Source organism: Symphalangus syndactylus, chromosome 14, assembly GCF_028878055.3.
Source record: "Symphalangus syndactylus isolate Jambi chromosome 14, NHGRI_mSymSyn1-v2.1_pri, whole genome shotgun sequence".
In the NCBI taxonomy this organism is placed as follows: domain Eukaryota; kingdom Metazoa; phylum Chordata; class Mammalia; order Primates; family Hylobatidae; genus Symphalangus; species Symphalangus syndactylus.
Genome location: NC_072436.2, coordinates 23,701,178 through 23,723,742, shown reverse-complemented (window position 1 = coordinate 23,723,742; position 22,565 = coordinate 23,701,178). Strand labels below are relative to the sequence as shown.

The 22,565-nt window shown below is 42.2% G+C and overlaps 1 protein-coding gene across 8 annotated transcripts in view; it reads right to left on the bottom strand.

Moving 5' to 3' along the window:
• Nucleotides 1-13,392: 13,392 nt before the first annotated feature.
• Nucleotides 13,393-22,565, bottom strand: part of HELZ (helicase with zinc finger) — a 177,959-nt gene continuing 168,786 nt past the window's right edge. For all 8 annotated transcript variants that reach the window (XM_055243309.1, XM_063617485.1, XM_055243311.2 and 5 more), the window contains one exon: nucleotides 13,393-21,519. In XM_055243309.1, the coding sequence (XP_055099284.1) occupies nucleotides 21,185-21,519 (335 nt within the window). In that variant the 3' untranslated portion in view covers nucleotides 13,393-21,184. The remainder of the gene's footprint in view (nucleotides 21,520-22,565) is intronic.

The following is a 22,565-nucleotide window of genomic DNA, read 5'->3' as shown; positions in this document are numbered from 1 at the left end:
GAAACCCTCTGATGAAGCAAGGGTGTTAAAAATAGGAGGGGTTATTTCTAGAGCCTGGCATGCGACGCACCTGGTGCCAATGCAGCGCTAAAGCAGCCAGCCAGGGTCTGATTTCTGCTGCTGGATTTTTCTTGTGAAGAACATCAGGAAGCAGGGCTTAGCAGTTAAGACGCTTAGGGCCACATGGAGAGCCATGATTTGCACTCTTCTGCCTTCCAAAACCCCACAGTACTTGCCCAGGCTTCTGAAGTGGAATTCAGACATGATCAGCTGATGGGATCCTTGCCTTGCACCCCAGAGAACCCACTGGAGTTCCTGCTTCTAGGGCAGGGTTTGGCAAACTATGGCCCGTGGGCCACACCTGGCCTGCCCCCTCTTGCTGTATGGACCACAAGCAAAAGGTAGTTTTTACAGTTTTTAATTGTTAAAATAAATAAATAAATAAATTTTTTTTTAAGAAAAAAAAAGCCCAAGCGCGGTGGCTCACGCCTGTAATCCCAACACTTTGGAAGGCCAACATGGGTGGATCACAAGGTCAAGAGTTCAAGACCAGCCGGGCCAAGATGATGAAACCCCATCTCTATTAAAAACACAAAAAACTAGCCGGGCATGGTGGCACGTGCCTGTAATCCCAGCTACTCGGCAGGCTGAGGCAGGAGAATTGCTTGAACCCGGGAGGCGGAGGTTGCAATGAGCGGAGATCACGCCATTGCACTCCAGCCTGGGCAACAGAGTAAGACTCCATCTCAAAAACAAAACAAAACAAAACAAAAAACCCCCAAAACAATCAAGGAACTGGGCATCATGGCTCACACCTATAATTTCAGTACTTTGGAAGGCTGAGGCAAGAGGATTGTTTGAGGCCAGGAGTTCAAGACCACCCTGGGCAACATAGCAAGATTCCATCTCTACAAAAAATAAAAATAAAATAATTTAAAGATAAAAAGAAGAAGAATATCTAATGACACATGAAAATGATAAGAAATTCACATCTCAATGTCTGTAAATAAAGTTAGATTAACACCAAGCCACGCCCATTCTGTGGCTGCTTTCATCACCATTGAGTAGTTTCAACAGAGATCTTCTGTCCTGCAATGCTGAAAATATTTACTATCTGACCGTGTATGAAAAATGTATGATTATGCCTGTTCTGGAGGAAAACTGTACAACCATCAGCCCCCATATCAACCCCTTACTGGTCCCATCTGAAAGCTGAGGGGAAGTTCATTATTTCAGTTTGCCTGCGGTACCTCGGGGGTATGGGCTGGGCTAGGAGGGGTGTCAGAGGAGACTCACTCAAAGATGCAAAGATCCAGCCAGGAAAAAAACTTGCTCCAGGTAAAGGAGAATCAGAAGATGACTGTCCCGGCCAGCCAGGGAGCTGGGGCCACAATTTATGAGTAAAAAGGAAGAGAGAAAACTTCATCCCATTGATAACCATTTTGGAGGTTGATATTATTGGTGTTTTTTTTTTTCTTTTTTGAGACAGGGTGTCACTCTGGAGTGCAGTGCCCAGGCTGGAGTACAGTGCCCAGGCTGGAGGACAGTGGCACAGTCATAGCTCACTATAGCCTCAAGTTCCTGGGCTCAAGTAATCCTCCTACCTCAGCCTCCCAAGTAGTAGGGACTGCAGGCGTGCGCCACCACACCCAGCTAAATTTTTTCGTTTTTTGTTGAGACAGGGTTTCAATATGTTGCCCACGCTGGTCTCTAACTCCTGGGCTCAAGCGATCCACTAGCCTTGGCCTCCCAAATTGCTGGGATTATGGGCATGAGCCACCACACCCAACTTGCTTTTTTTTCTTTAACAGATTGGAGTCTTGCTATGCTGCCCAGGCTGGCCTCAAACTTCCGGGCTCCAGAGGTCCTCCTGCCTCAGTCTCTGGAATAGCTGGGATTACAGGTGTGAGCCACCATGCCTGGCTCCAATATTATTGTTGTATTACTATTTTTACTTTTAGCAGAATCAGACTGGTGTGCATTTTCTTTCTTTCTTTCTTTTTTTAGATGGAGTCTTGCTCTGTCACCCAGGCTGGAGTGCAGTGGTGCGATCTCAGCTCACCACAACCTCCGTCTCCCGGGTTCAAGCAATGCTCCTGCCTTAGCCTCCTAAGTAGCTGGGATTACAGGTGCCTGCCACCACACCCAGCTAATTTTTGTATTTTTGGTAGAGATAGGGTTTCACCACGTTGGCCAGGATGGTCTCAAACTCCTGACCTCAGGTGATCCACCTGCCTCAGCCTTCCAGAGTGCTGGGATTACAGGTGTGAGCCACCGTGCCCGGGGCCTTGGCATGCATTTTCTACTTCCCCATGGGTGCCTATGGGTCGGTCCCCCCAAAACACATCTGAATGGAATATCCACCAAACAGAATACGTTCGGCTTCCCAGGCTTTTAACTCTTTTAAGATATACTTCAGCACAGCCAGAACTGTGATACAAACCAAAGGGTTGGAGGCTGGTCGCCATAGAGCCATGCATCCTGGCGTTTGCCCCAGAAAGAGGCAACACAGCAAAGCAAAATAGAGTTGACCAAACCAAGGAGGGAAAACATCTTACTCCCCACCCGCCAAATGCTGCTTGCCAGAAGGATGTCCACAGGGGAAAATGGTTGGCTTTGCCAGGGACTGAAGGCCTCACTTCAGGATCCATGCAGGCCCTGCTCTGAAGGCCACCCAGCGCCCAACCACAGAACAACAGTGCCATCTGCCCTGAAGCCTTGGTTGGCCTCTGAAGCCAATGGCTTCTCACTCCTTGCTTGGAACTGTGTGATTTTTTTTTTTTTGAGACGGAGTCTCGCTCTGTTGCCCAGGCTGGAGTGCAGTGGCACGATCTCAGCTCACTGCAACCTCTGCCTCCCGGATTCAAGTGATTCTCCTGCCTCAGCCTCCTGAGTAGCTGGGATTACAGGCGCCCACCACCATGCCAGGCTAATTTTTGTACTTTTAGTAGAGACGGGGTTTCCCCATGTTGGCCAGGCTGGTGTTGAACTCCTGACCTCAGGTGATCCGACGACCTCGCCTCCCAGAACTGTGTGACTTTGACACCCAGCACACCTTGATGTCCTGTCACACTTGCAATTTCTCAGCGTTTTTTGTTTTTTTATTTATTTTATTATTATTATTTTTGAGACAGAGTCTTACTCGCTGCCCAGGCTGGAGTGCAGTGGTGCGATCTCAGCTCACCGCAGCCTTGACCTCCTAGGCTCAAGCGATCCTCCCATCTCAGCCTCCCAAGTGGCTGGGACCACAGGCACACGCCACCACACCCGGCTAATTTCTGTATTTTTTTTTTAGAGACAGGGTTTCGCCAGGCTTTCTCAGCGTTTTTACATCCATCATCTTCTATGAGGCAAAGAAGGCAGCAGAGGCAGGACCAGCAACTAGTTCATCAAGATCCAGACTTAAGTGTGATTTTTTAAGAACTGTGGTAAAATACACATAACATAAAATTACCATCTTAATCACGTTTATGTGTAGAGTTCAGTCGCGTTAAATACACTCCCATTGTCGTGCAACTCTGAACACCGTGCATCTCCAGAACTCTTCGTCATCCCAAATTGAAACTCACTAACTCCACGTCCTCTCCTTCCCACAGCCACTCTTCCACTTTCTGACTCTGGGAGTTTGACTCCTCTAGGTACCTCGGATCAGCGGAATCATGGAGTATTGGTCCTTTTGTGATGGGCTCATTTCCCTCGACTGCTAATGCCTTTAAGGTTCATTCGCATGGTACCAGGTATCAGAACTCCCTTCCTTTTTCAGGCTCAGCAATATCCCACTCTACGTATTCCCATATTTTGTTTATCCACTCATCCACTGATGGATGCTGGGTTGTTTCCAACTCTTGGCTCTTGTGACTTACTGCTGCTATCAACACGGGTTCACGCTCTGCTTCAGGCCCTGCTTTCGGTTGTTTTGGATATACTGACTGGGACATTTTTAAAAAATTAAAATTAATGCAAAATCTCCACAATTAACACAATATCAAAACTATTAAGTAGGTGCAAACGTAATTGCAGTTTTTGCCATTGAAAGGAATGGCAAAAACTGGGCAGATGCGGTGGCTCATGCCTGTAATCCCAGCACTTTGGGAGGCAGAGGCGGGTGGGTCACTTGAGGTCTGGAGTTCAAGACCAGCCTGGCCAACATGGTGAAATCCTGTCTCTACTAAAAATACAAAAACAAAACAAACAAACAAACAAAAAAAACGGTTAGCCAGGCGAGGTGGTGGGCACCTGTAATCCCAACTACTTCGGAGGCTGAGGCAGGAGACTCGCTGGAACCTGTGAGGCGGAGGTTGCAGTGAGCCAAGACCCTGCCACTGCAATCCAGCCTGGGTAATGGAGCAAGACTCCATCTCAAAAAAAAAAAAAAGCAATGACAAAAACTGCAATTATGTTTGCACCAACCTAAATTAGAACCAAGGCTGCTGTTTTCCCACCTGTCTGATGAGGGCCCCTACCAATCCTCACTTGGCCTCGGCCCAGGTTCCTGGGAGAACCAAGAGATGGCTCCCTCTCTCGCTGGCCAGCACACGGTAGGACCTGCTCCAGTGGCTTGGTGCTTAGTCCCTCCTTAAACTGAAAATTTCAAGGATCTCTGTGTACCTCTATTTTTTTTTTCTGGCTGTGCCGGTAAAGATGGATTTTAATCACAGCCTATCGCGATATTTCCCCTGCCAGTGCGACTTCTTCCATTTTGACCAAATATTTTATCTACAAATCCATTTCTAATTTATACCATGCCCACTTTCAGAAATGATTAGAAGTGGAGACAAGGTATTAATAAACCTATGATGTGGAACATATCTATTAAACCAATGATTGATATTCAGGCTGGGACGCAGCTGCCCCTGGCCTCCCCAAGCCTTCATTTCTCAGTCTCACTGAATTGCAACCACTGAGGCCATAAATTAATCCCCACACAAGGCATTGATCCTGCACATCGGAGAAAGTTAATTAAGGTCATTGCCATTACAAGCAGTGATACTTTCTGTTCTTTTGAATTTGCTTCTGACAAGAATTTTTGCCTAAATGTGAAAGCCTGGACTTTTTGGAAATTTTCATCATTTAGGAGATATGACTTTCATACATAGCTAGCTCTACCTTACTGCTACATTATTATTATTATTATTTGAGACAGAGTCTTGTTCTGTCGCCCAGGCTGGAGTGCAATGGCACGATCTTGACTCATCGCAACCTCTGCCTCCTGGGTTCAAGCAATTCTCCTGCCTCAGCCTCCCAAGTAGCTGTGACTACAGGCACACACCACCGCACCTGGCTAGTTTTTGTATTTTTTGTAGAGACGGGGTTTCACTATGTTAGCCAGGCTGGTCTCGAACTCCTGACCTCAAGTGATCCACCCACCTCGGCCTCCCAAAGTGCTGGGATTATAGGCGTGAGCCACCGTGCCCAGCCTTGTACTTTTGACCTCTGCTTCCTTCAAAAAACAGTCCGAATTTTCCCCCGAATATTTCCGTTGTACAATGTTTGTGCTTCTACCACCTGCCCTTTAAACTTTGGTGTTTTCTGCCAGGTCTCATCTCACATCACAATTTCTAGGAAATCCCATTCATCTCCAGGACGTCGGTTCCCTGTGACCATCATGAGCCCCTGCCAATCTCTCATGCAGGTGTCAGACCTGGTGTGTTGCCTTGCTTTCTGCAGAAACTTTGTTGTCCGGAGTTTCCAGGCCACCCCACGTGCCTAAGTCCAAACCCAACCCAAGGCTTTTTTTGGGGGGGGGGGCAGTTTCACTCTTGTTGCCCAGGCTGGAGTGCAGTGGCTCTGTCTCGGCTCATTGCAACCTCTGCCTCCTGGGTTCAAGTGATTCTCCTGCCTCAGCCTCCCAAGTAGCTAGGATTACAGGCACCCGCCACCATGCCTGATTTTTTTTTTTTTTTTTAAGTAGAGATGGGGTTTCAGCATGTTGGCCAGGCTGGTCTCGAACTCCTGACCTCAGGTGATCCACCCGCCTCCGCCTCCCAAAGTGCTAGGATTATAGACATGAGCCACCGCACCTGGCCCCAACCCATGACTTTTCTTAACCAAACCGACTCTGCCTTTTTTGTTCCCTCACTTTGATGGGCACCCTATGTACCTATGCCCCCAAGCCAGAAGTTGCTGTCATTTCTTGGACTTCTATCGTGCTCACTGAGCCAAGCCTCGCAGATTCTGCTTCTGAAATGACTCCCAAATCCATCTCCTCATTTTCGTTCTTTCTGTCACTGCCTAAGGGCTCTCTGACCCTCTCTCTGCCACTGGTGAGCACTGACTGCTCTGGAGAACACTGTTTCTCAAACATTCCAAGCCAGCTGACGTCCCTCCCACACGGGGCCTCCTTCACTTAAACAAACACATGCTTACTGAGTGTATTCGCTTTCCATGGATGCTGTAGCAAATAACGGAAATGTAGTGGCTTAAAATAACACAAACTTATTCTGCTAGTTCTGGAGATCAGAAGTCTGAAATGAGTCTTATGAGGCAAAAATCAAGGTGTCCGCAGGGATAGTTTCTTCTGGAAGCTTCAGGTGAGAATTGATCTCCTTGCTTTTCCTGTTTCTGGAGTTAGATGGCGCTCTTTGGTTTGTGGCTGCGTCACTCCAATCTCTGCTTCCATCATGGCATCTCTGCCTCTTTACTTTGATTCTCCTGCCTACCTCTTAGAAGGGCCCCTGTGATTAAACTGGGCCTGCTCAGAAGATCCAGGAGAATCTCTTCACCTCAAATCTTCACTTAGGCCAGGCTCAGTGGCTCACACCTGTAATCCCAGCACTTTGGAAGGCCGAGGCGGGTGGATCACGAGGTCAGGAGATTGAGACCATCCTGGCTAACACGGTGAAACCCCGTCTCTACTAAAAATACAAAAAATTAGCCGGGCGTGGTGGCGGGTGCCTGTAGTCCCAGCTACTCTGGAGGCTGAGGCAGGAGAATGGCGTGAACCCAGGAGGCGGAGCTTGCAGTGAGCCGAGATCGCGCCACTGCACTCCAGCCTGGGCGACAGAGCAAGACTCAGTCTCAAAAAAAAAAAAATCCTTCACTTAAGCACACCTGCCAAGTCCCTTTGTCCATATAAAGAAACAGGTCTCACAGGTTAGAAGTGAACATCCACACAAAGGTTCTGAGGATTCAGATGGGGACATTTGGGGAGGACCACTGTTCTGTCTACCACGTTGATGATCAACATTGCGTGCCAAGCTAGGCACTGTGCTAAACTAGAATAAAACAAGGAATAAATTACGTCCTGTCCTTTAGGAACTCAGAGTTCAATGGCAGATGATTTTAAAGTAAAGTGCTGGTCAGACGCGGTGGCTCAGGCCTGTAATCCCAGCACTTTGGAAGGCCAAGGCGGGTGGATCACCTGAGGTCAGGAGTTCGAGACCAGCCTGGCCAACATGCTGAAACCCCGTCTCTACTAAAAATACAAAAAGTTAGCCGGGCGTGATGGCGGGTGCCTGTCAGCTACTCGGGAGGCTGAGGCAGGAGAATCGCTTGAACCCGGCAGGCAGAGGTTGCAGTGAGCCAAGATGGTGCCACTGTACTCCAGCCTGGGCAACAAGAGCAAAAGTCCGTCTCAAAAATAAAAATAAAAAGTAAAGTCCTATGAGATTTGGGATGAGGACTAAGCTCTATTTTTTTATCTTGCTCAAATTCCTACCTAAGGGGTCTAAGGAGTCATGCCCTACAAATCATAATCCTCAGCAGATGGGTTTTATTTGACCCTATATATTGTGACTTACTTTTCAATCTGACTGGCATAACATTATGAGACAGGGAAAAAAATATTTAACCCCAAAATATATTTCCTTGCCATACCTCGAAATTACCCTGCAAAGTCTCTTGTGGGAAAAATCCACATTCTATAGAGAATCCATTTCCCCCTTTGTTTTCCTTCCTTTCTTTCCAGATCCAGGAGATAATCAACTAACAGCCAGGCACCCTTTTAGGTCTGATAAGAAACATTTTAGACCAGCTGCGGTGGCTCACGCCTGTAATCCCAGCACTTTGGGAGGCCAAAGTGGGTGGATCACCTGAGATCAGGAGTTTAAGACCAGCCTGGCCAACACGGTGAAACCCCATCTCTACTAAAAATACAAAAATTAGCCAGGTGTGGTGGCACACGTCAGTAATCCCAGCTACTCAGGAGGCTGAGGCACGAGAATTGCTTGAACCTGGGAAGCAGAGATTGCAGTGAGCCGAGATCATGCCACTGCACTCCAGCCTGGGTGACAGAGCAAGACTCCGTTTCAAAAAAAGAAAAAAAGAAACATTTTACAATCTGCTCTCTCTCTCTCTCTGAAGTCTGTTATCTAAGAGATTCCTCTGCACAATGAAACTTGGTCCCCACAATCCTTTATCTTAACCCGAACATTCCTTTCCATTAATCCCAGGTCTTCAGATAAACTCAACCAATTGTCAACCAGAAAATATTTAAATTTACCTATAGCCTGGAAGCCCCCACTTTGAGTTGCCCTGCCTTTCTGAATCAAACTGATGTATTTCTTAAATGTATTTGATTGATGTATCATGCCTCCGTAAAATATATAAAATCAAGCTGCGCACCGACCACATTGGGTACCTGCTCTCAGGACCTCCTGAGGGCTGTGTCATGGGCCATGGTCACTCAAATCTCAGATTTGTCTCAGAATAAATCTCTTCAAATATTTTACAGAGTTTGACTCTTTTTGTCGACAGGGAGTGTTCCATTTTTTTTTTTTTTTTTTTTTTTGGAGACGGAATCTCGCTCTATCACCAGGCTGGAGTGCAGTGGCATGATCTCGGCTCACTGCAACCTCCACCTCCAGGGTTCAAGCAATTCTCCTGCCTCAGCCTCCCGAGTAGCTGAGATTACAGGCACATGCCACCGCGCCTGGCTAATTTTTGTATTTTTAGTAGAGACAGGGTTTCACCATGTTGGCCAGGCTAGTCTCGATTTCTTGACCTTGTGATCCGCCTGCCTTGGCCTCCCAAAGTGCTGGGATTACAGGAGTGAGCCACCGCGCCCAGCCTCGGGAGGGTTCCTTGGAAGCATAGAAGGGGCATGTGGCCTGGCCCTCTCTACCCTACTTGTTCTGCAGGGCCCAGCTCAGACATTATGAGGTGAGATGTTCTCCAACTCCTCAGGGCAAAATTCATGCTTCTCTCCTCTTTGACACTTTGTTCATATTTCTAGCACTTACCTCATTGTAGTACAGCTCATTGGGCCACATGCTTTGCTGATTACAAATTCTTTGAAAGTAAGGCCTGTATTTTCTGCAGAATCATCCTGCCAGCTAGAATCACCCCCTCCCCACAATCCTTTTGCCAAATCCTCTGCACAGCAGCACACAGTGGCCTCAGGACATGCTAGTGCAGTGAATAAGCTCATGAACTAAAGTGCTGTCAGAGAGGGAATGGGCAGGAGGGACGCATGCAATGATACTACAAAAAAGAATCGGGGCTGGATGCATGGCTCACGCCTGTCATCCCAGCACTTTGGGAAGCCGAGGCAAGAGGATCACTTAATCCCAGGAGTTGAAGACTAGCCTGGGTAACAGAGCAGGACTCCGTCTCTACCAAAAAAAAAAAAAAAAAAAATTAGCCAGGCATGGTGGTACACACCTTTGGTCCCAGCTACTCAGGAGGCTGAGATGAGAGGATTGCTTGAGCCCGGGAAGTGGAGGCTACAGTGAGCTATAATTGCACCACTAAACTCTAGCCTGGGTGACAGAGTGAGACCCTGTATCAAAATAAAAATAAAAAAATAAAAAAAAATAAAAAGATGGTGGAATCCACACCATAAGAATACCTCAAGAAGCAAGAAAAGAGTACAAAAGAGCTCATTCACAATCCAGGTCCCTGACCTCAGGTGTTGGCAGCCAGAGTGGCTTGTCCCTTTGCTTAAGTCAGATAAATGTGACTGAGCCAGCTGTATTTGCTACAGCAGAGCCCACAGCTGCACATCTCTGAGATGAGATGATTTTACGAGCTAGAACACATCAGCTGACAGCCTTTAAGAACAGAGAGATTTCAGGCAGGGTGCGGTGGCTCACGTCTATAATCCTAGCACTTTGGGAGGCCGAGGCGGGCGGATTGCCTGAGCTCAGGAGTTCGAGACCAGCCTGGGCAACACGGTGAAACCCCGTCTCTACTAAAATACAAAAAATTAGTGGGGCGTGGCAGTGTGCACCTGTAGTCCCACCTACTCGGGAGGCTGAGGCAGGAGAATTGCTTGAACCCGGGAGGCAGAGGATGCAATGAGCCGAGATCGTGCCACAGCACTCCAGCCTGGGCAACAGAGTGAGAATCCATCTCCAAAAAAAAAAAAAAAAGAGAGATTTCTAGAAGTATTATTACACTAGATCACAATTTTTTTTTTCCAAATAAGTTGATCTTCCACTCTGTTAGCTGAGCCAGCCCAGCAGGAATTACCTGTGGTCCTCGACAGCCACCCTGAGACTTGATTCATCAAGATGAAGCCTATTCCCTCACCCATCTCCCAATCATTTTCTGTTAATTTTGTCCCAGGTTATACAACTTGCTTTAAACCTGGTTCTAAAGCTAAGAGGATTGAATCTGCAAAACTTTGTCTAAGAAAAGGAGCCTAGAGCACCCACGTCTGTTTAGCTTTGGAAAATCACGCACATCCCTGAATTCCAAACAGATGGAAGATTTAACTAGCAGGTGGGTTTGGGGACCAAGCACGAAGACAAGGCCACCTACTCTTGTGACTTCCGGACCTTCTCTTTAGGCTCCCATGTATCTTTTGCCTATAAAGGAAACAAAACTCAGAAGACTAATTGGAACATTTCCGAGTTTCCTTTGCAAGGTCTCCAAAACTTTCAGGCACTCCCCTCCTACATCCAAAATGGCTTGTCATCAGTGTTTCTGATCAATCTGGGAGCAAACAATATCAAAACTCCATCCTCCCATGGCTCCGTGTGCAGGGTAGCATAGCACGTGAGCCGAGTGTCCAGCTGGCCATGCTACCTTCAGAGTCCTTCACTGGCTCCTCCAGATCACCTCGCCAGCACCACTTTGTTCTCAGGGAATTGCAGCCCAATTTCCTGAAACAAAGGTTCAAATCAATTTGCAGAGCAGCAGTTTTAATGAGCTAAGAGTGGGATAATACCATAGGTTTTGCAAGCTGCAGCTTCTATTCAATTTAATTACCTTCCTCTGTGGATTTCAAATCAACCAGGGCTTCAGACAAAGGGGGAATTTCATCACATTCCCAGAACACTGCATGGCAGGTATATGCCTACAGACCAGAATGTGCTAAAGTAGGCAGCATCCATCAAAACTGACATAACCACGGTGAAGCTGTCAGGTGAAGGGTTCTAACAGTGATACCAGGCAAGACAGAAAATACTCATGAATGCTAACGCTTTGTCACTGCTCGGAGAACTATGTGGAATGGGCAGAGGCATCACCGGACAAGATAGCTTACTCCTCCTTCATCCCAAGCCATCACTCTCCTGCCAAGTGTTGTCATAAGGCCACACTGTGTGGGCAAAGAATGTCAGGCAAAGAATGTCAACGGGGAGGGGAGAGCATCTTTAAGCTCTTCTCTCGATCAAACCCCCAAATCCAGTTCAGCAAGCGTTCATCAAAAGCCTGCCATATAACAGGCACAGAGCTGGTGCTGGTGGTTTAGAGGTCTGAGGACATCATCTCTGCTTCCCAAAAGCTCATAGACTCCCAACTATAACACAAAAATGCTGATAAGGGAGATGTAAAGCTTAATTGCAAGCACAGAGACAAAGGGGCTAATTCCAACTGGGTAGTGTGGGAAGTGAAATTGAGTCTCGACTAATCAGTATCCCTGGGGAGTGGGAGTCTGAGAGCTGATGGGCATGCTCCAAACAAAATTGAGAGGCCAGAAGATCAAGGGCTTGTTCAGGAAGTGATGGTGACTGATCTGCTATAACCTGGTATGTGCAATGCTCAGGAACATGCCTTGGGTGCCTCGAAATCCAGCTAAGAAATGTAGGATGTGATGGAGAGCCACCTGAAGGCTTTTCAGCAAGAGTGGTACAGTCTGATCTATTTCAGAAAGGGAACTGGCTGCAGTTGGTAGCATGAACTAAAAGTGAGGGAATGCAATCAACACAGGGCTCTTCAAATCTTAAGAGGATTTCCACCCATTAGGGAATTGATTTGTTAGGACAATACTATGTAACTCGAGCAGCAGAGTCAATTTCAGACTAAGTGCTCTTTGGCTGTTCAGAGCTAACCACAGGAGTATCTGGATGCTCCAGTTTAAAAACAGCTGGGATGCCAGCACTGCTTCTGCTAACCAGCTTTCGCTCTTCATACTTGACCTGCACTCCGCATCAAATTTCCCATCTTGCAGTTTTGATGAAAGGAAGTGATTGTTTTATCAATTACATTTTCACACTAACCTTCATACTAATACCATTCTCAGAAAAATGCTTCAAAGGGCATCAATATGGCATAGGGCTAACACCTGCGGCAGTCACATCTGCATTTTCCCACTGACAGTGGAGCCTTGGGGTTATTTCATCTAGAGCAAGGAACAGCTCGAGGAGTCCCCCAAATCCATTTGATTTATATGGAAAGAAGCTTTTATTTCTAAAGTCCAGATTAGATTAATGTCATATCAAATCAACTCAAAGCGAGATACCTAGCTTAAAATGGATTCACCACAATGAGTACAAACGGTATATTGTCCTTAGGAAAGGCTGACCGTCCCATCTACTTACATTTACAAACTTGAAGCACAGTATATTCAAGCTAGATTTATGGTGCCACATTAATAGGATGTTAAAAATAAAACAGCCAGGGCACACAAAGCCTTCTGTGACCTGCTAATGCTTCTCAAAATCACATCATGGCAGATGCAAAGAATTATTTCCCCAAGAAAAACAAGACCTTGACTCAGGGCAATTTTCTGCACAACCAGCATTTTTTTTTTTTTGGATTGTTGAATTAATGCTTGTCACGCATTACTGTGAAGTGCATGATTATACCTACATAATATATTGCTACAAACTAGGTTTATGAGTTCCCAAATTCTGGGCCGCATTAACAACTAAGTGACTTGTTAGGAGTGATTCAGGATAATTTTCTTAAATTCATAAGATATTTGTTGAATGACTATTTGAAAAGGGCTTATTTTCTCACTGACCACTGGAGATCTTTAAACTTTCAGGTAACACTTTTAAGTCTTAAAAGCATTACTGCTGAAGTTTGGGGATTTAAGCTAAGTCACGAATTTCTGGAAAGTAGAGTTACAACTTTACAAATTCACACTGAGTTCTCAGTTACATTCGTTTTACCATTTACTATTAGGAATAAAATCAAAGGGCTGGGCTTAACTTCAGTCGGACCTTTGACCTTAAGGGCAGAAGGAAGCAGAGAATTATAGTTCACACATAATAAACACATCTCCAAATTATTAAAAAGGCATTTTATTATAAATACATTTTAGTTGTAGCAGTAAAATACATTTTGTTACCATGAATCTTTGAAAACGAAAGAACTTCACTGAGACAATGAGCACACTGTAGGAACTGTAGACCCCAAGTTGAAAACTTGTTCTATGGAACCAAAGTAGCTAACGTAATTCCAAAACTAAGTTAGAAAAGATAAAGACAAAGAAAGAAGAAAATAAAAACCCTAGAGAGTGGCTTTGGGATTATTTTATGGTACAAAGTCACTTTTACTTTTAAGGATAAACTCTTTAGGTATTAGAGCCTCTTAGATGAGGTATCGTTTACTGCAAAGAAAAAAAATTGTTATAATTTTGCCATAAATTATGCTTATTTAGATGGCTGTATAACTGGTACTTTGAAGAGATGAATCTGACCACCTCAGTTTTGTACAGCTTCCCTCAGGAAGACTTCCCAAAATAAGACCCAGTATGAATTTGCTAAGTAACTGATCTATGAAGTTAGCTGAACAAGTTTAGATAAGAACTATATGAAGCATTAAAAAAAAAATCCTGTGTCACTAATAACAGGACCCTTTAATAAAATGCAAAACTCATTATCTTTATAATTTAGAAGAGAAGTATTTTAATCACCATATTTACCTAGGATACAACTACTACATATAGCCAGTACCTTTATGGGGTTTAAAGAATCAGGTCAGATGACTGGCACAGAAATCAGATACAGTACAATGTCATATACATGGATTTATAGGAAGCAGGCATGGTCTGGATTTATGAAAATCCAGGACCCTTCCTCTGTAAAGGGGGAGGCTGGGAAACATTCTCGGCTGCACTGACACTTTGGGACTTCAACCAGGACAAAGAGCCCTCTGACCTACTGAAAGATATAAAGAGGTCTTCGCATACAAGTTATCGTGCAAAGCAAAGTGTAAATAAACTGAAGCTCCCCTCTAAGTTGGGACTGCATAAAGGAACCTGGGCTGAAAATATAAACAATCCTCTCCAAAGGTTAGCGAGCCTTTTCAGTAGGAAGGACTGTGTCTTAAGAAAACTCCAAAGCTGTATATTCTACGATGGTCTTCATGTGTACTTTTACACCTAAGTCATTCTGTATTCTATTACCTTAAAAATAGGTTTTTGTGTCTTTCTAGTATCTCAGTAAATTCAAAGGCAAACTAAAAACCAGAAGCAGAGCCCAGTACCCCCCCAAGATGCAGTCCAGATAAAACAGCAACAACACACAAATTAAACAATACCCAAAGACCTGACAGGTTTATTATATTATAGGCAGTTTCTTTCTCAAAAATAACTTGCTCATACATGTGCACCTATGACTTATGAATAATTCATGCTGTGTAGGTGGTAGATCCCCCTAGGCTGTTTTGCAAACACATATAGATGTTTTTAAAGGTAGCAAAGTAATCAGAGACATTTATTTTCTGCCGTATATAACACTTCAGGCTCTCTCTAACACCTGCTGGCATGGCAGAGAATCTAAAATAACTGTTAACCTGAGAAACACATAATTTGAAAAACAAATCCTTTGCCCTCACCACCCTCCCTCCGCCAAGAAAAAAAAAAAAAACCATAAAAACTAAAACATTTGCCAGGCACAGTGGCTCATGCCTGTAATCCCAACACTTTGGGAGCCCGAGGCGGGCAGATCATGAGGTCAAGAGATGGAGACCATCCTGGCCAACACGGTGAAACCTCGTCTCTACTAAAAAATACAAAAATTAGCTGGGCGTGGTGGTGCACGCCTGTAGTCCCAACTACTTGGGAGGCTGAGGCAGGAGAATCACTTGAACCCGGGAGGCAGAGGTTGCAGTGAGCCGAGATCATGCCACTGTACTCCAGCCTGGGCAACAGAGCGAGACTCTGTCCCCCTGCCCCCCAAAAAAACTATTATTTTATTATTTAAGGATTATCCGTGGTTTTCGATGCTCCATGCCATTGCCATCTTAGGACAGGGACTCCTGCACTTAGTGCCTCCATACATGCTAGGTGCACTCTCATGGCATTCTGATGGCTTCTTTCCAGGATTCTCACTTCCATGCATGTGGATCAAGATTGACCCTAAGCACACCAAACAAATGCACAGCTTCCAGACCAATGCCCATGCAGCAGCGTACACAAAAGCAAACTCACCCTAAAACCAAAGAGCTCCTTCACCCTACTGCGGAAGAGCAGTGCAGACCCCAGCAGGGGTGAGAGTGAGGAGGGGTGGTGGCCAATCCAAAGGGCCTGTCGCTCCATGGAGACCTTTCTCCACAAATGTTCCAGTCATGGCACCAGAATTTATAAAAATGTCTCCAGAGATCACTTTTTTTACACTGAGTAAATAAATGCATGGTTGAAAAGACGTTCAGACTCTGAAGGTCTCTGAGTCTTTCAAACTGTGAGAATCAGACCAGTGATTTTCAGTGTGGTTCCTGGACTGGCAGCATCAGCATTGCCTGGAAACTTGTTGGAAATACAAATCATCAGGCTCCAGACCAAAATGAGAAATGCTGGGGGTGGGTCCAGCTATCTGAATTTTAGCAAGACCTCGAGGCAATTCTGATACTGGCTCAAGTTTGAGAACCATTGCTCCATCCTGTTCACAATTCTAAAATCTTAAAACAGGACAGATTTGTAAATAGTACTATATGACTTCTACTCTGTGTTGCAACCTATGTAATTTGCCACCCTTTCCCCTTTACTTCTCAAACATTAAAAAAGTATTAATGAAAACACTTCATAAAACCAAAAATTTCTTAAAAGGTAATATTGATTTCCCCTCCTCTACATAGTTCTAAGGCAGGCAATCACATGCTAGTATGCAAAGTAAAGTACAGAAGAGACCTCGTGTATGAGGTAGAAACAGTTAAAAAGACTCCCCACGAACATAATGAAAATTTCATATTATTTAATGAACTCATAGAATTATATAAAACTTACTATGCTTTATGCTTAATATCTGTATCAAAATAAAAGCTCTCTGTTGAACAAATTGCAAATAAAGTCTGGTCTAATACTCTGATCACTGAAACTATATGAATGTCTCTGGGTTTTCTTAACACTCCAGTTTTAGACGCTTTAGACAACCACTACGGAACTGGGTTTAGGATTTAACCACAGTTCACGTTTCTAAGTCTAGATTCTTCTGTTAGGTAGGTACCTCCCTCCAAAAAATTTTTAGAAACTGGTGACTTTAAACTTCACTCCAAAGTAGACATTTTCAATTGGTTCAAGAATTTTAAACATTACCTTAAAATTGTTTTTAAATCTCTTGAATCTCATATTCTAGTTTAAAGTAATAACAAAATGTGTTTAGTAAGATTCACTCCTTGCAACAACGGTCTTGACATTACTAATCAAAAAGGTATGAAAGTAGAAAGTGTGAATTTAGCAGCTTTAAAGTCTCAGCTAATAAATGTCCATCCTCAAGCAGATGGGAAATGTGAGGAGCACATCATAACGAGCACTTTCAAGACTAACATGTCAGTTACTCCTTCAAGATGGAGATGGTGTCTTTGTAAGTGACTGGCACCACTACGGGATATTTTGAACAAGAAATCATAGATAGAACATTACCTATTCTTTCTAATTTCTAGACGGTTTGAATGTGGATCAGATGGCAGAGTGGAGACAAATCAGATCCATTAAGACATTTATACCTTGAGATTCAGGAAGACATATAGTGCGGCAGTAGAAATTAAGGATTTCATATGTTAAAGGGATGGTGAGCAAGAAATAATGTCTGATAAATCATAAAAGGCAAATTACTACCATTGAGGAGCTGGAGGGAAAAAAAAAACAACAAAAAACGATAGCTAGCCTACATGACATTTGAAAGCACCAATTTGTATCTTTCAATACATTTAAAGTTTTAACCTTGTATTTTTATAGATTCTGGGATTCCCTTTTTAAAAACAACTCCACTATAAAATAATGCTATAGAAGGTGTCTGTTTTTAAATGAGTATTTCAGTAAGTCTAATTTTCTTAATAACAATGGTTGAAATACTAAAATTTATCTTGAAATTGTTCTTCACACCCTGACTCTTAACAAAGGTGGCTCGCTCTAGCTAAGGGGGCTAGAGAAACATCTTTTATGTCTGCAGCTTTGCTCTTGACATGAAAAATATTAAACACATAAAATCAACTACACTAGAGCAACACAATACTATATATTAATTATCCCAAAGTTGGGAAATTCATTAGCTTTCTCAGCAGCTCCAATGCCTCCATAAAAAAGGAGAGTATTTTCATAAGTTGGTCTTAGAAGTTGCTATGTTTAATTAGGTAATGCTTATTCAGTGGGAATTCTGCTTATTTTACTTATTCTGCAGTTCTCTGAAAAGACCAGTTGATGTTTACATCGAACCTAAACTTATTCTAAAATCTGATGATTAAAAAAAAAAAAACCTACACAAAGCAGTTTGTTATTTCATGTGTAAAAAATGACCTGGATAGAAAGCATATCTGTGTGAGGAAAGGAAAATTAAGGTCATGTTAGTTTAAATGGTCAATAATTAACTACTGATTAATCAAAAACAAAGTTCTGCTATAACAATTTGGCAAAGCATATGCCCAAATGACAACCAAAACCCCCTTTAAAAACACACAAGAAAATATCCATGTTAGACGGAATGAGGTTCTTCAAATCATAACAAAATACCATTTTTAGATCATGAAAAGAATTTTTTCAGCATGAAGGCTCACTTTACAAACTCTATAATCCAAAATACCGTCTTTAAGGTTACAAAAAAGAAAATCTCAAGTAGCACTGAAATTAAAAAGTGAAACAAATATTCTGGCAAGAAAAAGAAAACTTCAGGGTGATACAAAGGACAAAGATGTAAAAAGACATTATGTGAACAATTAACCTCACTTAGAAAAAAATCTGTTCTGAAGAAATGGAAGCTGGTAATACTTGGTATTATCTGAGAGCTATCATCAAGTTTTCTGGAAAAAAATTTATATACATATATACATATACTATACATATATATGCATATATAAGGGTTGAACCTAGCATATAAGTTATGTTTCATAAATCTGATTTATGGGTACTTGCTACTACTACTCAAGTAATATCCAAAGAACATCAGCTGTACTCAGAAGACACGTCTCATTTTGATGGAAACTTGCAATGATTCTTACACAAGACTTGTTCAAAATGTTGTAAGATACTATGCATAAAGAGCAGGTTCTTTAAAGCATGGTTGGAAAGATGGCATTATGTAATGCTGAGGAAGAGTAAGCTTGTTATAAGTCAAAATAAGCATTTGATGCAGAATCTAAGAAGAGTATCAGATGGAAGCAGCATTAGAATCCTTGACTGGCTATGGAAATAAGGAATGAGGAACACTCATATACTCACAGCAGAGCGGTGGGCCAATAAGTGGCTATTATTTTTAGTTTTTAGAAATAACTGCTTAGAACAAGGATGTCATGACAACTTAATAACTTCCTTATCCAAAGCTTCCATCATCAACATATTTATATAAGCTGATGGGGTGCATACATGACCCCATGACCCTTAACTAAATATAAATATAAATAATTTAAAAACTGATATTTTTTAAAGATTCAAGTATAGAAAACAGAAAATTAGGCAATAACCTCATGACAAGGGGTCAACTGAAAGCCCTGACCTGACAATTCTGTCTTCATATTATCAGATTGCTTTTGAACATTTATCTAGCTTGAGTTGTAGTCCTGTGTATGGGGGCTGGGGAGTGGATAATCACTGATGGGAAAATTATTTTCCATAACATCCTCACATCAGAAAGATCTAATTTTCATTCGGACTATGTCTTGAGTTTTGTCACAGACTTAAAAGCACATAGCTACGTGGCAAAACTTTTTCTTCTTTTCTTCTTACTAAAGTATGTTGAGTAAAATTTGACATTGCTAAATGTGGTGATCTGACATCACACAGAGAAAGCGTGGTGCTGTAACTTGCTGGCTCAGTTTTCCAACTGTGATTTATACTAACCATTAACACGTCTGCAGTTTACAAGTCTATGTCTGCCACCTTACACAGAGACCCGCAGCCTGTAACGCAAAGCCACACACCAATGAACCGCACTCTTAGCAGAAAGGTAGAGCTGAATAAAAGAAGCACACGGCGCTTGTCCTGGAGCTTGCTAACCATTAACCAAAGGCACTCTTTTATCCCAAACTGTCTGAGGATTAAAAGGGGTTGCAGCTGGCCAACATAAACTAAACTCCAATCATAGAAGAAATGTCAGTAATTTTTCTTTACCTTTGCCATTTTTCAACCTGGTTTTAAAAATGTACTTTGATTATAGGATGGCCTATCAAAAGTGGTCTTCCAAAAACCTGTTTTTGAATGGATCATCAGGAAGATTGGGTTCATTCAAAAAGTTCCCCAGCCTCATCTTATTTTTTTTAAAAAGTTTATATTGTAGTTTCAAGATACCTCTGAAATATAAAAGTAGTATTACAAGGTCAGGAAAATAAGGACATATATTGCTTTAAACGTGTGACAAGACCTAAGTTTCAGGAGGGTAAACATTTTCCTTTGGATTTTACCAAAATTCATTCAAAGCAATTTTTAGATGGTAGAATATTTAAGATGGCTATTTAAATTTTATATTGTGTACAAGTTCAATAAGGGGTATTTTAGAAGAATTGAAAGACATGAAAAACAAGGGTAGTTTTCTGCCCCAGATTCTGATGAATTTTGATACATTTTTGACAAACATTATATTTCTTCTTTAATGGTGTTCCTCAAACAAGACAGCTAGCAAAATATTTGAATTGCCATGTATAATGTCACGTTTTAATGTAAACATCAAATAAGGTACCAAAATTTTTACTGGAGGGAAAAAAACCCAAACCTTAAAGCGGCACAATTCTTTATACCACTGGAGAAGAGGGAAGCCAGGTTACAAACATTTACACATGCATAGTGAGAAAAAAAGAATTTTACTAAATTCACGCATTTTTAAAATAGTTATCAAGTCTACTAAGCACCAACGATCCTAAAAATTTTTCAGCTTCTTGATTTGTTTAAAAAAAAAAAAAAACACACACTATCAAATTAACATTAAAAACAAGCTTGAAGTGTAGCTTGTCCAAAAAATAACTAAGTATGCCAACGTTTTTTTCACATTTCAAAAAACAGTGGCATACAAAATATGCCTGCAAAGAATGCCTTTAACTCTATCCTATGGTGGATGGAGATTACAACAACACATCATACATAGTCTAAAACTATAAAAGTTTTAGAATGCATCATCATGTCACAAAAAAAAAAAAGCTGATAAAACTTATTTAGAAGATGCTGCCCCTTTATTTTAAAAAAAATTTAAATGAATTTAAGCAAAAATAACATACATTTGTACATCAACTGGCCATTTCTGGTACAGAAACCCAGCATATGGTAATATTATTGAATAAATGTAAATGCTACTTACAATTTTTTTTTCTTTTTAAATACATTTTAGACAAACTTTTTTTTTCTTTTTTTTTTTATAGTTGCACAATTAACCTCTTGGCTGCTAGCTTGATGCAAACATGTAACAATACACAAATTTAAAAATTTTTTTATTCTACATAAAAGCTGTCAAAGTTTTGACACATCAAAAATGCAAAATAATGGAATATACTTTAAAAAAATTAGTTGCAAGTCTAGCAGCAAAGCAATTAAGTGAGAACATATTTAATATTAAAACAAAGGGAACTGTGCATCTATAGATGAAGTCCAACTACCTTAATTCTACTGATACAAACAGAAATTAAAACATTCTCCCTTGACGGAAAAAAAAAGTGATTATTTAAAATATGAGTAAAAGCCATTGCTGCCAGATGAGCTCCCCAGGCTCAGTTCCTGGAAGAGAGACAGAGGGTCGCTACTCTTCTTGGCTTGCTCAGGAGGGGGCCTGGGCTTTGGAGGGGCCCGCAGAGCGCTGGCATAAGACATGGCGGGCTTGCCCCCCGCAGAGCTCTGGGGGCTACTGCTATTGGCCGACTCCGCGATCTGCTTGTTGGGCATAAGGGGTGGAAACTGGCCGAGATGCTGCAGCACACTGTAGTTGAAGGAACTGGACACCTCGAGGTTCTCCGACTTCAGTTGATCCTCAGGGGGTTTGACAGTCTTGGGTGGCGCTAAAAGCAGAGAACAGTGACACAGATTTAAGGATGAGCCCAGCAGTGTTCATGTGCCTCATTCACTCAGTGTGTCTGAACTGGCTCTCATCTCCAGGAACTCGGGGACAGTACAGCCACAAGGACAGACACATCACAGTCTAGAGAAGAGAAAAATTGGTGATAATGAAAATTTCTAAAAATGAGACATTACGTAAGTAAGTTATGAAATACTCTAAATCAAGTACTTAGGGAAAAATAAAACAACAACTTAAGGCTTATCTCTAGTATTTAGAAGTATGAATGACTTACTTTCTGCTTTGGACTTTTCTGAAATTTTCAAATTGTCCTCAGTGAATTTGTATTATGTTTATAATCCAGTACAATGTTATATAAAGTTTTAAAAGATTGAAAAGAAAAGCAGTTATTTGAAAGCAAGCTATGGTTTAGTGAGCAATAAAATTGGTTAGGAAGGATGGAGTCAAATTTTAAGGGACCTTGAAAGTCAGGCAGATTATAGGAAATGTGAATGCCACGGAATGTTGAAATCACAACACATCCAATCAAACATCTCTATCTTATAGACACATAAAATAGCCATGAGAAGTGGAATAGCTAACATATAAAAACTAAAGTTCAAATCTGAAGGCTTGCTGAAAAATAAAAAACTAGTTTGTGTAACTGTACACTTTGATATTTATTCTAGTAACTGCTCATAGTTTGTAAACAGGCACATGCTCTCTCTTAAATAAAAAGGAGCTGCATATCCAGACTCCTGGTCAAAACAGCTTTTATTACTGAGCTAAGTAATAGTGCCATGGGATTCCATTTGTTTACAATGCTACCCTTCCTTGTATTATATACTGAGTAACATGGAATAAGGTGTGCATGTGGGGACTGTAAATGACTTCACATTTCCTATAATCTGCCTGACTTTCAAGGTCCCTTAAAATTTGACTCCATCCTTCCTAACCAATTTTATTGCTCACTAAACCATAGCTTGCTTTCAAATAACTGCTTTTCTTTTCAATCTTTTAAAACTTTATATAACATTGTACTGGATTATA